At 35.2% G+C, this 14,590-nt stretch overlaps 1 protein-coding gene across 40 annotated transcripts in view; it reads right to left on the bottom strand.

The window, feature by feature from the left end:
* USP54 (ubiquitin specific peptidase 54) overlaps positions 1-14,590 on the bottom strand; it is a 160,241-nt gene that overhangs the window by 61,469 nt on the left and 84,182 nt on the right. For 23 of the 40 annotated variants that reach the window (XM_057505978.1, XM_057505975.1, XM_057505982.1 and 20 more), the window contains 2 exons: positions 8,752-8,819; positions 2,344-3,185 (listed from right to left, as the gene is read on the bottom strand). In XM_057505978.1, the coding sequence (XP_057361961.1) occupies positions 2,344-2,490 (147 nt within the window). In that variant the 5' untranslated portion in view covers positions 2,491-3,185; positions 8,752-8,819. Of the gene's footprint in view, positions 1-2,343; positions 5,520-8,751; positions 8,820-14,590 lie in introns of those variants that run through there. The other 17 variants (XM_057505999.1, XM_057505991.1, XM_057505992.1 and 14 more) reach the window with 4 other exon arrangements.

Raw genomic sequence — 14,590 nt, forward strand, 5'->3', positions numbered from 1 at the left:
AAATTTATGGGTTAAAAGCTATAGAGTAAAGATTTATGTTAATGGTCCACAAGAAAAGCAAGAATACTATAAAACTTATTTAGAAGCTTGAATTGTAGTGTGAAACTTTGTCTTTGTTAGAGTTCTCTATTTTTGGACCTTTCTGAGAGAGGTGTGGCCTCCTTAAGTCAACAGAATTTTAAAAAAATAATGGTGATATCAGTAGTCATAAGTCACATTCATAGTCTGTAACCTAGGTATGATGTGATGAGAATGACACTTTACTTATGGTCTTCCTCTCAAAAACCCATAACCCCACTCTAATCATGAGAAAAACTTCAGACAAATTCCAATAGTGGGACATCCTACAAAATACTTGACTAATAAAATTGTCAAGATATTCAAATACAAGGAAATTTTGAGAAACTGTCACAGCCAAGAGTTGCCTAAGGAGACATGACAAGTAAATGTACATATGGTATCCTGGAGCAGAAAAATACACTAAGCGAAAACAAAGGATATCTGAATAAACCATGGACTTTAGTTAAAAAAGAAATATATCAATGATACTTGAATTTAAAAAATGGTGTAACATATAGCATAATGTCTTAGGAAGTTATGCTTGCCTGGAAAACATTTAAATGGTATCATATATGAAAAAGAACTACAAATCTGGAACCCCAGATCACAGTATACCTCTGCAATTTCTTCTTATATACATGTCTCAAGGTACGTATTCCAAAAGTTCTTGGAAACACACTATGCTCACAAAGAAGTAACACCTTTTTAAATAAATATAATGGTCCAACACATTGGTGGCAAACACAGCTTTCATATAAAAAGTTAAATATTAGCTCATAGAATCAATTGTTTTCGATTTGTGTCATAATTATGATAGGTACTCCAAAACCATCAATGACTCAGTCTGTAAGTATAGATAGAGGAAATACATATGAGCATGTGTATATGCATGTTGAGTATATGTGCCACATGGTGCCAGAAAATAGAACAGAAAGTGATTTATATTATTGTTTCAAATGACAATATAGATAGAACATAAAAAAGAATTATAAAAATAGGACTATAGCCAGAAAGGAGGTAAACACAACACAACCTATATCAACACTCTATTTTGCCTACTTCTAAATTACAAAAGTATAGTTCATGCAAAATCACTCAAAGACCTAGCATGCATCTTCTGGGAATAAAAAAACAAAACCCTAACCAAACCCACCCAACTGCTGAAATTTGTAGAGTAATTAGGGAAGGTACTTAAGCTCTTTCTGTAGGCTTGGCAGCACAGGATTTTTTAAAAGGGAGAATGAAACTTTCATAACATCAACAAGTTTGACAAGATTCTTATACTATGAAGGAAGAAAATGAAACACTATTGTGACTAGTACAAGGTCACAAGGCTAGTCTACAGAAGTGCTAAAACTAAATCCAGGTCTCCTAATTTCTAACTCCAGTGCTTTTTATACCAAATACATTGTTTTGTCTCTTCTCTCATAGCAACTTATTTTCTCATTATATATGAGATGTAAAACTAATATTTTACCTAAGCATAATTATCTTGGATGGGAAATTTCACTTACTTTTACTCCAAAAGCAGAAAAGAGGAGAAAGTAATTACTTGAAAGTAATCCCAAGGGGGATAAACCGAATGGTCTATGGCCCTAATGAAGCTGAGCAGATACACAGGAAGTTTTGAGATTCTTAGATTGCTAGGTAGGAAGCAACACCAAAAGGGAAAATCTACAATAGATAATCACCTCAGTGGAATTTATTTTCCACTAGCTCTGTTCAAACTCATCTGACCATACACCAATGATGAGCCACTATAGGAGACTTCAGAGGAAGGAGATGAAGAAATGGACAAGACTGGACTCCATTCAGTGTGTGTGCACTAAGAGCCTGAATAATAAGAGACAAGAATAATATACCTGAAAGTCTTTGACTTGTGGAAAGAATTATGTTTTCTATACTAGAGGAAAACAAGTAGGGTGGTAAGACACCTTGGTCTCAAAAGGAAAAAAGAGGAATCAGTAGACACCATACAGGAAAAAAAAAATCACTGAACAAGCAGTAAGATCATCTAGTCCATATACCTCTCTTTAGGCAGATAAGTAGTATTAGTTACAGTTATTATTTCTATTATCATTATTAATCCCCTTTCTTTACACATTAGGTAATTGAGACTCAAAGAGATAAAGTGTCTTGCCTAAAATCATACAAATAAACTGAAGTAATTATCTCAGGCTACTGACCTCAGAGAGGTCAAGTATTATATTTAAAAGAGTTATCAGAAATACAGCATCAGCAACTAAAGTCAAAGTTCACCAAAAAGAAATAAATTACCCTTACCTGCAGGGCACTGTTGAGGAAGCAGCTGTTTTGCCCCGGCTCATTGCTGAGGCCTTTGCTGGGGGCTATGGAGGTGGAGCTTCGAGGAGCAAACATCCCTTGTACACTACCACGGCCCCCTGAAAAGTAATTTCTTTTCCAAGACATTATTATTCACATTTAGCCTGAAAATGTAAAGAAGGTTTTGTATCTTTTGGGGAGGGAGTTTCTGTCTACTGAAGTTCGTAATAGAAAGAGAATCCAGAACTTAATGAACTTATGTTGAAAAATTTTGAGTTTACAACTTTCCAAATATCATATATGTAGCTCAAGGAACACAGATATCCTCAGATCCACATGACAGAACTGTCTTCCACTTACTCCTAGCAATGCCCAGAATTTAACATGGCACAGGAATAACACAGAGAAATCCTTAATTATTGCTTCGTTCTATTTTTCTTGAACTGTCTCCATAAAATCGTGGTGAAGTGGCTGTAATCCTCAACTCCGTGGAATCCAGATCAGGGTAGGATGTGTTCCTTAGGCTTGTTTGTAATGCTTCTTGTGGACTGAAGTTTTTTCCAACTGGAAGGAGAGGCAGACAGATAAGCAAGAAGCAGCAATGCAACCCTCCTCGCCTTTTATTGCCTTGTCCCATCATCCTCTGAAGTAAACTCTCAAGTACCAAGCAACTGACACAGATTCCACAAAGCTAAGAAACTTGTTTGAATTATGTGGGGTTTTGTTGTTGTTCATGCTGCTGTTTTTCTAATATGCCCCAAACATCTTCTATCATTCCATCCAGAACTTAAGAAAGTCTCTTCTTTTCCTCTGTGACTAGAATAGCCAGCTGAGCCAGAGAGCTTTAACAGGAAAAAAAAAATCAAAAGCTTGTGTCACTTAATGACTCTACTGGCTTTTTGTGCTGTTCTGCCAAGATTAACATTGCCTCACCTCTCACTATAAACTTGAAACCTTGGCAAACAGTTCCAGAAAAACAAACAAACAAACAAACAAACAAAAACCTCCAACAACAAAAAAGAGAAACAGTCAAACCAAAGAGGGAAAAAAAGGTGTGAAGCAGCTTTACTTTCATGGGAAACTTCTCTGAAATTTTCTAGAGTCGATCTGGAAAAAATCAAAACTTTCCAAAATCTGGCTAACAAAAAAAATTACCAAGTAAGTACATTATCAACTAGGAATTGGAATGGTTTCTTTTCAATGTTGTGAGTAAAGAAATTTTAAAAGGTGTTTTACATGTTCATAGCTACAAAAGCCTATTTAAAGATGGGAGGGCCAACTTATCCGTCTGAATTCTGCTCTGAGTAAAGATGTCCCATCCTAAAGAAACAGTCATGGTGAGTCAAGGTAGTATGTCCTTAAACATCCAGTCCAAGAGAACTAAATCTTCTCCTCCCCTGTTTGTTTGCTTATGTTTTATTTTTGCCAAAAGATCAGAAAGATAATTTGGGTTACAAATCACTTAATTCTCAGATTATATCTGATTTGGTCACTATCAGAGGCCATCCATTGACCAACAGTTTTCAATGAATTAAAGTGCCAGTGAGGCAACAGAGAAAAATACCAAAGCAAGCACCTTCCTTGGAAGGAAATGCTCTAATCTCCAGCTTTAAGTTTTCCTATAAGGCTGCCATGTCCACATAAGGAAAAAATTAAGAATGTGAATCATTAAATTTGGTTTCTAACAGTTCCACAAGCTTCTCCCTTCTTTCCTACCATTACATGAACCACTAAAAAAGCAAAACTGATTTACTATCTTAATCATTCTCTAGGAGATCACCTAGCATTAGCCACAGTGTATCCAGTAAAAAAAACAAGGCACAGGAACATTAAAGGTTGCACAAGACTGTTCTCTCCCTTCTCTAAATTCCCAGACTATTTATAATCTATGTGTCACAATTATTTGTATTCTTGTATTTGATTTACACTACAGTGTCATATTATCCTCTACTTGTTTTTATTACCTATGTATTTTATATGGTGTCAGTAATATATCCTGAATATGACTGTGTAAAATGAAGCACCAACTAGCGTCAGACATATATTAAACATTATACTTACATTTTTTATTAACTCTTCACCACAGCCCTATCATGTAGATTGATAGTCCATTACACAGAAGAGTAGAGTAAGGCTGAAAAATACTAACTTGTTCAAATCAAAGCTGGTATGTGGCAGACCTAGAATTGTTTGACTATTATACCATGATTTAATTATGTATTTTATTATACTATTCCAAAGGCTCCTACACAGTGCTAGTCATAAGGAAGTACTCAATAGATACTGCATGGTCATTAGCAGGCATGTCTCCCACATAAACTCTAAGACCCTAACTCTGTACACACACCCTCATACACACCCTGCTCTGGGCCACTAAGCAACTTCCAACAAGCCATGCAGCATTCCTTCAGTTCAATTGCTGCAAAGGAATGATAAGTACCAAGCCTCCACTTTGCTCACAGCCAGAAGGACTTGGCAAGCATGTACGGTTTCCAGTGTCCACATTAGGAGCTTACTGAAAGTCAGCCTGCCCTATGGTATACACCCCTGAGTTCAAGGAGCAAAGGGAAAAAAGGCAGTAGCAGAAAAAGATTCTCAGACTCTGAATGGCATCATTATGCAGGGTAAAGGAATAAGTTCTTACACTTGCTCTAGGTGTGTCAGAAACTAGAGGTGAGAGGCAAAAAGAACAAAACCAAGAAAAGCAGTAACAAATGGCCCAACAAAATACTGATGACAAAACATTTCACTTAACTTGAAGGTCTAGAATCAAACAATGTAATTCTCCAATGCCATCTACTAAAGATATTATGAGAAAGTAAATTAAGAGTTCTATTTACGTGGCTCTAACAACCTATTTTAAAAAAGAAAAAGAACTTCTTAGGCAATACTGACATATTTAGAAGTAAAAAAGCATAATGTCTGCAACTTACTCTGATATGGTTCAGAAGAAAAAAATTACTTATATGTGGGGTATGTGTGTATGCATATGTGTACATAAGGAGAAAAGGAAAGAGAAAATGGTAAAGCAAATATAGCAAAGCATTACCAATAGGTAAATCTGGCTGAAGGAAATATGAGAATTCTTTGTACTATTTTTTGTACCTTCTCTTTAACTTAAAAATTTTTTTAATTAAAAAGGAATTGACATCTGCAAACATTTTTAATTATGTAAAAATTATCTTGCACTGTAAACAGTATTAGTGATTCAAAGCAAAATCATGACTAAAATCATTAAGATAGTAGACAATAATCATGCCAGATGATATTGGCAATCCTCAACTAAAAAAAAGAAAAAAAGAAAAACAAATATAAAAAAGCATATTTGATTTACACTATGTGTCATATTATTCTCTACTTGTTTTTATTTCCTATTTATTTTATATGGTGTCAGTCAGATATGAAGATACAATATATAGATATGAGGATAAAATGAAATGGAACAGAGCACTAATAGTATTTCTATGAAAAGGAGAGTTCAAATACAGTATAATGTCAAGCTGTTGTAAGGAGCAAGTGATATACATCATTGTGATATTATACAAAGAGGACTAGGACTAGACTTGAAGTTAGAGGACATGTGTTCAATTCCATGTTTTTACTACTTTGTATAATCCCAAACTACTTAGGTTCTTGAACTTTGTCTTCTGACTCTATAAAACTATAGCACAATACCTATTTTCACACAATGGCTGAGGTTTAACGCAATAAGCATGATAAAGTACTAGCCAGTTTTCAAAACAAGGAATGAATAACGAGTTTACCAAATGGGCGAACTGCCGTGACTAAAAGTAGAAAAGTAAATTTTGGTTTAAGGACCTCAGGATACTAGAAAGTTTTAGGACACCAGGAATAAGTCTTCCAGTTGTATAAAAAGAACAATAGGACAGCACCCATTAGCTACATGCTTAGAAAAATATTTTAATTTTACAATTATTTTAAAAACACAAACTTTTAACTCTGCATTTGTAAAAAGGCAAACAGCTAAGGCTGTTACAAGGAATAGAGTAACATTTTAGAGGGTCTACAAAGAATGACCATGTTTAACTGATCAAAGATTCAAATGAAAAAACCATGAAGAGTATCTCAGTTTCTAGTGATGGAACAGTAGCCCCATTACTAGTGATTAAAGTTAAAAGTAACCCAAACATTAGGGAGTCAAACTGCACTACACAGAGATACCAATTTAACAAGGAAGTTCCTCATATTTGTAGTTTGTTACGCTATGTAGCAGTTTACCTGTAATTTACTTAAGAAACTACATTTGTTGCCTAGTAAACATAATATTCATCATGTAAGTGTAGATTAGTGATAGCAAAAAAAAAAAAAAAAAAAAAAGGGCAGTTCCTGTGTGGTAACCTCCAACGAGTTCTACACAAGGGTATAAAGGGCATATAAAAGTGTAGGCAAAGGGTCTGTTTATGTTTATACAGAGGATCAAAGCCTAATTGGGCTACCCCGAAAATGAACTAAGATACGATATGAAAAAGAACTTCCAACATCTGCACTCTCTGGAAGACTCGTGCCAGAAGATGATCATCAAAAAACCCCAAAAAAGATCCACGCACTGCTACAGCTGTAGATGCACTCATCCCACCAGCTCCTGGACTTGCCATGGGAATGAGGAAGGAGATATCTAAGCTGGCCTGTGCATACAGTAAAACAACAAAATTGGACTGGATCTATACTGTTGGAACTCAACCAAGAATTTGGAGAAGTGCAAATTGTAGCGCTCCAAAGTCTTACAACTACAAACGATTTACTGTTAAAAGAACATATGGCATGTGAACAGTCCCCAGGAATGGGTTGTTTTAATTTGTCTGATTTCTCTCAGACTGTTCAAGTTCAGTTGGACAATATCCACCATATCATAGATAAGTTTTCACAAATGCCTAAGGTGCCTAACTGGTTTTCTTGGTTTCACTGCAGATGGCTGGTAATTACAGATATGCTTTGGTTATGTAACTATACTCCTATTATGTTAATGTGTGTGTGCAATTTAAGTAGTAGCTTAAAACCTATACATGCTGAAGTTACTCTACAAGAAGATATATCAAAGAAATAATCAATCTTCCCATGTTTTCTTCCGCCTGCTACTTCTATAGCTTTTCTTCTTCCTTCCTAATTACAACCCTTAAATAGAATTCGTGCCTCATATCAAATTTACCGAGTATCATAATTCTTCCAAGTGGTAAAGATACCTCAAGACAAATGCTGGGCATAGAAGCCACAGGGCATAAATATGCAAAGAAGTAAAAAGCTAACTTTTTCAAACAATAAGGCTTCTCTCTCACTTACCAACTTCACATTTCCCTGTATGGCCCCGGAAGAAGACTGGTTAGCCAGAGACAGGTAAGATTCCTCAAGGGAGGAACAACCTAAGACAGGCACAGTCGCAGGGGGGCCATCAGGTGAGAAATTGGGGATCAACAGAGGTGAGGCTTAGAACCTCACCCCCCCGTTCTGAGAGAAATCTTCTGCATACGTGGATGTTTTATTGCCCTTGTCTAGCTTGGATTAACACATAGTCTACAGGCACACACCTGATCATCTACATGTGCTCTCTTACAGCACTAAACTATGTTTTCTACCTTTATCTTGTATCTACCTACCACTTCAGCATTTTATTAAAAATAATAATAATAAAGAGAGAAATGTGGTATCCACATATAAATCAAGTATAAAAACCAAATGAGTATTCATATTTGAACTGACTGTTTATAGTTCATAATGCATGAGCAAAACCGAAAGTTTCTGTGATGACTGCCCTTGTACTGTTCACTATGTAACTTATTCATTATGTAAGAATTTGTTCTACATGTAAAAACTTGTTTGTTATGCCTCAGAAGATTGGAGACTGACAAAAATTAGGCTTGGGGTGGATTAATGATTGTGCATTGAGCATTGACTCCCCTATACAGAATTTTATTGTCGTTAACAACCATTTGATCAATAAATATGAGAGATGCCCTCACAAAAAAAAAAAAAAAAAGGACAGACTTCCAATGGTAAAATAAATTAGTAACCAGGATGTAATGTATAGCATAAGGAATATAGTCAAGATATTGTAACAGCCTGGTAGGGTGATAGCTGGAACCTAGAATTATGTATATAAATGTTCTACCACTGTGTTGTACACTTGAAACTCATGTAATGTAATACTGTGTGTCAACTACCCTTCAATAAAAAATAATTATTTAAAAAAAAAGAAACTACATTTGCACTGATGAATCAATAAGCAATTACTCAATTACTTGGTACACTCCACATGTCAGTAATTCCAAACCATATCCGCAGTATCTTGTTGGTTATTGTGAGGATTCAAAGTAGTTAATTCATGCAAAGTGTTAATATCAATGACTGGCATCTAGTAATTGTTATATAAATGATAGTTATTGTTATTATTACCTTTCAAATATTCCCTCCTCATGAAATTTTTTTCCTTTGAAGATAACAGCACACAGATATCCTATATTCTTAAAAAAAAAAAAGGCAACAAAGACCACCTTGAGGTTACTACCTCCTATGCCTAGTATTCTATATATTTTTTTTACCTTTCACTATGAAATGCCTCTACAATTATTTATTTACAACTATTGCCTCTCCTTGTTCACCATTAATCTCTTTAGAACATAGTACTGCTTCTTCACTTAACCTCAATCTTACTTTATGGAACATCACTCTCTAAAGGAATCTCCTAATTTCAAAACCTACCAACTTTTTCCATAGGCCTTATTTTTCTTAACTTTTCTGCAGTACTCAACACTAGCTGTCTTGATGCTACACAATCCTGGATTTGTTGTGTGAATTAATAAGAAAATGGAGAATAAATAAGATGAAAGAATAACAACAAACACTAGTTTTTCTACTGCTCTGGCAGTTCATTTTCTCTCTCCTTTGCTGCTTTCTTAAATATGGTTATTCCCCAAAGTTTAAACTAGACCTTCTTGCTCCTCTCTATGGTACTTCCCATGGTGCTCTCATCCCCTTCTCCACCAGAACTTCAACTATCACTTATGGTCTGATAAATCACACAAATCTCATGGAAGCTAAAACCAAATTACCAACTTCTTGCACATAGCTTCACTTTCATACAAGTTGAACAAGCCCAAATCTGAAATAACCTCCTTGCCCCTAAAAAATAGTTCCTCCTGATTCTGATTTTTTTTTTTTTTTACTAATGGCATCTCCAATTGCCCAGATCCAAAACCTCTATAGCCTTTGACTCCTTCCTACCCCTCTTCTCCTTTCCTATCCCTGTCACAAAGGCTTGTCATTTCTCCCTTCAAAATTTCTTATATTGATCCTTCTTTTTCACTTCCACTATCACCCTAGTTTATATCACAATTACCTCCCATATTCTATTATAATATATATGTCTGTCTGGCCTCTGGTCTCTTGTTATTTCAATTCATTTATATAATTAATTTTTTATTGAAGTATAGTTGATATACAATCTTATTGGTTTCAACTATACAACACAGTGATTCAACAGTTACCCACATTATTAAATCCTTACCCCAACTGGTGAAGTTACTATCTGTCAATACACGGAGATGTTATAGAATCACTAGATAATTAAATTTTAATTAATATTTCTCTTTAACATGCCTCATTACTTATTTGTGTGCAATTTACACAAAAAGAAAATTTGAATTGCTCCTTAGCAGTAGAGCAACGTCATTTACAAGCCAGATATGTTGTTGATATAATCACTCCCACTTTTTTCAGGTCTTATAAGCAAGGCAAAGATGTCTAACTTCACTCCTATTTAACATCATAGTGGAGATCCTAGACTGTGTAATAAATAAGGCAAGAAAAAGATACCCTTAAAAATATAGATAAAATGGAAGAAATAAAACTGTCTTTATTCACACATGATGTTCTGCACTTAAAAATCTCAAGGAATCTACAAAAAAAAATGAAATAGAGAACCCAGATATAAACCCACACATATATGGCCACTTAATATATGATAAAGAGCCATGGACATACAATGGGGAAATGACAGCCTCTTCAACAGCTGGTGTTGGCAAAACTGGACAGCTACATGCAAAAGAATGAAACTGGATCATTGTCTAACCCCACACACAAAAGTAAAGTTGAAATGGATCAAAGACCTGAATGTAGTCCATGAAACCACAAAATTCTTAGAAGAACACATAGGCAAAACTCTCTTGAATATAAACATGAGCAACTTTTTCATGAACATATCTCCTCAGGCAAGGGAAACAAAGCAAAAATGAACAAGTGGGACTATATCAAACTAAAGAACTTCTGTACAGCAAAGGCCACCATCAGTAGAACAAAAAAGGTATCCTACAGTATAGGAGAATATATTCATAAATGACATATCCAATAAAGGGTTAACATCCAAAATATATAAAGAACTCATGTGCCTCAACAACCAAAAAGCAAATAACCCGATTAAAAAATGGGCAAAGGATCTGAACAGACACTTCTCCAAAGAATAAATTCAGATGGCCAACAAGCACATGAAAAGATGCTCCACATCGCTAATCATCAGAGAAATACAAATTAAAACCACAGTGAAATATCACCTCACACCAATTAGGATGGCCACCATCCAAAAGACAAACAAAAACAAATGCTGCCAAGGATGTGGAGAAAGGAGAACCCTCCTACACTGAGGGTGGGAATGTAAATTAGTTCAACCATTGTGGAAAGCAGTATGGAACTTCCTTAAAAAACTAAAAATAGGGGGACTTGGTGAAGGGGGGACCCTAGTAAACATAATGTTCTTCATGTAATTGTAGATTAATGATAACTAAATAAATAAATAAATAAACTAAAAATAGAAATACCATTTGACCCAGGAATTCCACTCCTAGGAATTCACCCTAAGAAAACAGGATCCCAGATTCAAAAAGACATATGCACCCTCTATGTTTATCGCAGCACTATTTACAATAGCCAAGAAATGGAAGCAACCTAAATGTCCATCAGTAGATGAATGGATAAAGAAGATGGGGTACATATACAGAGTGGAATATTATTCAGCCATAAGAAGAAAAGAGATCCTACCATTTGCAACAACATGGTTGGAACTAGAGGGTTTTATGCTCCATGAAATAAGCCAGGCGTAGAAAGACAAGTACCAAATGATTTCACTCATCTGTGGAGTGTAACAACAAAGCAAAAACTGAAGGAACAAAACAGCAGCAGACTCACAGAATCCAAGAATGGACTAACAGTTACCAAAGGGAAAGGGACTGCGGAGGATGGGTGGGAAGGGAGGGATAAGGGGGAAAAGGGGGCATTACGATAAGCACACATAATGTGGGGGATGGGGCACGGGGAAGGCAGTACAACACAGAGAAGACAAGTAGTGACTCTATGGCATCTTACTATACTGATGAATAATGACTGTAATGGAGTATATGGTGGGGACTTGATAATAGGGGTGAATGTAGTAACCACAATGTTGCTCATGTGAAATCTGAGCATAACATTGTATATCAATGATACCTTAATAAAAAGAAAAATGTTTGGTAGAATTAAAAAAAAAACACTACCTGATAATGGCAACTAAGTGGTATAAGAAAATTTATTCAAATTTAAATTAAAACTGCTTCATAGCCTATTACCTGTACTCCTATCTGGCTGATTTTGCCCCTATAGCATTAGCAACCAAAGGGCTCACAGCATACTGCAGAGAACAGTCCTGGACTACAACAAACTCACAGACAGCAAGCTACTTGGCAGCTATTTATACCCAAACTCTTTGCAGGAAATTATCATCATCTTTACCCACATTTACTACTTCCAACCAAGTCCTAAAACTAGAGAGTAATCAGTCAAATGTGGAAGGAAGAGAATGAGCTTGTTAAGAATCTTATTACTATGTTGTTCTTAACTCTGAAAAAGATATACAACCTATATTTTACTATTGTTGAATAAACTCTTAAGGAACCCCAAAGAAACTTATTCATTAATTTTTTTCCAGCTTTACTGAGGTATGTTTGACAAATAAAATTGTCATATATTTAAAGTATACAACTTGATGATCTGATATACACATACATTGTGAAAGGATCCCTATAATCAAGTCAATTAACATATACTAGAAAGGCAATAGAAAAGATCAATTAAACTAAGAGATGGTTTTTTGAAAAGATAAACAAAATTGACAAATTTACTAGACTAAGAAAAAAAAGACTCACAAATAAAATCAGAAGTGAAAGAAGAGACATTATAACTGACAACACAGAAATACTAAGGATCATATGACTACTATGAACAGTTATATGCCAACAAATTGGATAACCTAGAAGAAATGGATAAACTCCTAGAAATACAACTTACCAAGACTGAATCATGAATAGAAAATCTGAACATACATTCTTATATTCAATTAATTTTTAATCTTCTTTATACTTAATCATCATTACTACCTAGCTCCTGGGATTTACTAAGTTAAAATAGCCTGCATTACTTTGTTGTCTCTAACATTAGGTAAGCTTCTGGAGAGGCTAACATTGAGAAAGAAGCATGTCACCTTGTTACCAAGTCCCTATTTCCTTGTGTTACTAAGTTATAGTACTAGTTTGTTCTCCATTGGAACACACTAGCTTCCTGCGGACAGGCTAAGAACATTTCCATGTGTGAGATGATGGAAAACAGTGGGTCTGAAACTTTTTTGCAGACCCCTACATCCAAAGGCAGATTTATAAAGAACTAATGAAGATTAAGCTTCAGGGCCCCATCTTCCACAGGCCCTCAAGGCCCAATATCTAACTTACTATCTTAAAAACAATTTTTCCTTAAAGAGGACCCCCTGAATTACATAAGCTTCAGGCTCCATAGAATCTGAATCTTATTAGAGAAACTGGGCTTTAATAGTACATGCTACTTGAGAAAATACATAATTCAAAAAGCTACTTTAAACTCAATAATACTAATAAATTTGTATTTTATTAATCAAAGCAGAATTTCATATGTTATTTATTGTATGAATTTTATTAGCACCAAATAGATCTACATTATACAGTTTGGTGCACATTTGGATTTTGCATTTTGTGACCCATTGTACCAGAATCCACAGTTGGCAGGGTAGAAATAACAGGGCTAAATTTAAAAGATCACAGCTCAAAACAGCATTTAGCAGTATAGCTCCAAAAACTTACGCCCTTTTAAAAAGCATTTTATTTTTCTGTATTAACAAAATACAGAGAACCATTACTTCACAATAAGTACACACAGGACAGCATAAAGTGCTGCCATTTTCCTCAGGCCAAAGTAATAAACCAGGCTACAGCTGCAGCCACCCTAATTATCCCCTACTGTATTCCTCACTAATAAATTCCATTTTAGCCTCTGTTTCTGAAAAAACCCAAAGTAGTCATTCAAATGTTTGCTGAAATGAAACTAGCTTATGCATAGAGAGAGAGTAGGCCTGAAATGGCACTGAGTCAGGAAGAGCCTGTCGCCCTAAGAGACAGGGGAACAAATAAAGTTCAGAGATCTACAAGTTATTAGCATTGGAAATTTCATGCGACATTCATGGAAACTTCTTTGGAAACTTATGCATGGGACATCAATACTGAGACCAGTGAAGACTAGAAAGGATTTGTTCCTGAAGAGCCTGGGTGGGGGCTCTGTGATGAAACTGGGTGAAAGGTACGGGAAATTCAGAAGGTAATAAGTCTCTTAAGGGAATTCATTTCATTAATAATTAAATAAAGTTCAGTGAAGCCTCTAAGTAAACACAATTAATTCCATGTGTAGAGAACTAAATTTGTCCAAATGATAGTATCAAAGTATCTCCACCAAGATATTTACTAACTACAAAGGGAAAGATAGTGTAACTTTCCATGGAGAAACCCCCTGCAGAAACCACCTTAACCAAGTGATCAAGGTCAACATCAACAGCAATAATACATACTGACATCATGAATCCCATGGTAATAATTCACTGAGGACACAGCATTATTTGTGGCATTCTTATCTAAACCATATCATCTCAGTACAGTCATGAGAAAACATCAGAAAAACCCAAATTGACAGATATTTGACAAAATAACTGATCAATACTTTCCAAAAATGTCAAAGTTGTAAAAGAAAGACTGAGAAACTTTTAGAGAATGCAGGAAACTAATGAAGAAAACCATACAAAATGCAATGTGAAATCACAAATAGGATCCTGAAACAAACAAAAAACAACAACAAAGGTGGACAAACTGGTGAGGTTCAAAAGAGGTCTTTAGTTAGTAGTATTGTTAATGTC

The sequence above is a fragment of the Manis pentadactyla genome, chromosome 8 (assembly GCF_030020395.1).
Source record: "Manis pentadactyla isolate mManPen7 chromosome 8, mManPen7.hap1, whole genome shotgun sequence".
NCBI lineage: Eukaryota > Metazoa > Chordata > Mammalia > Pholidota > Manidae > Manis > Manis pentadactyla.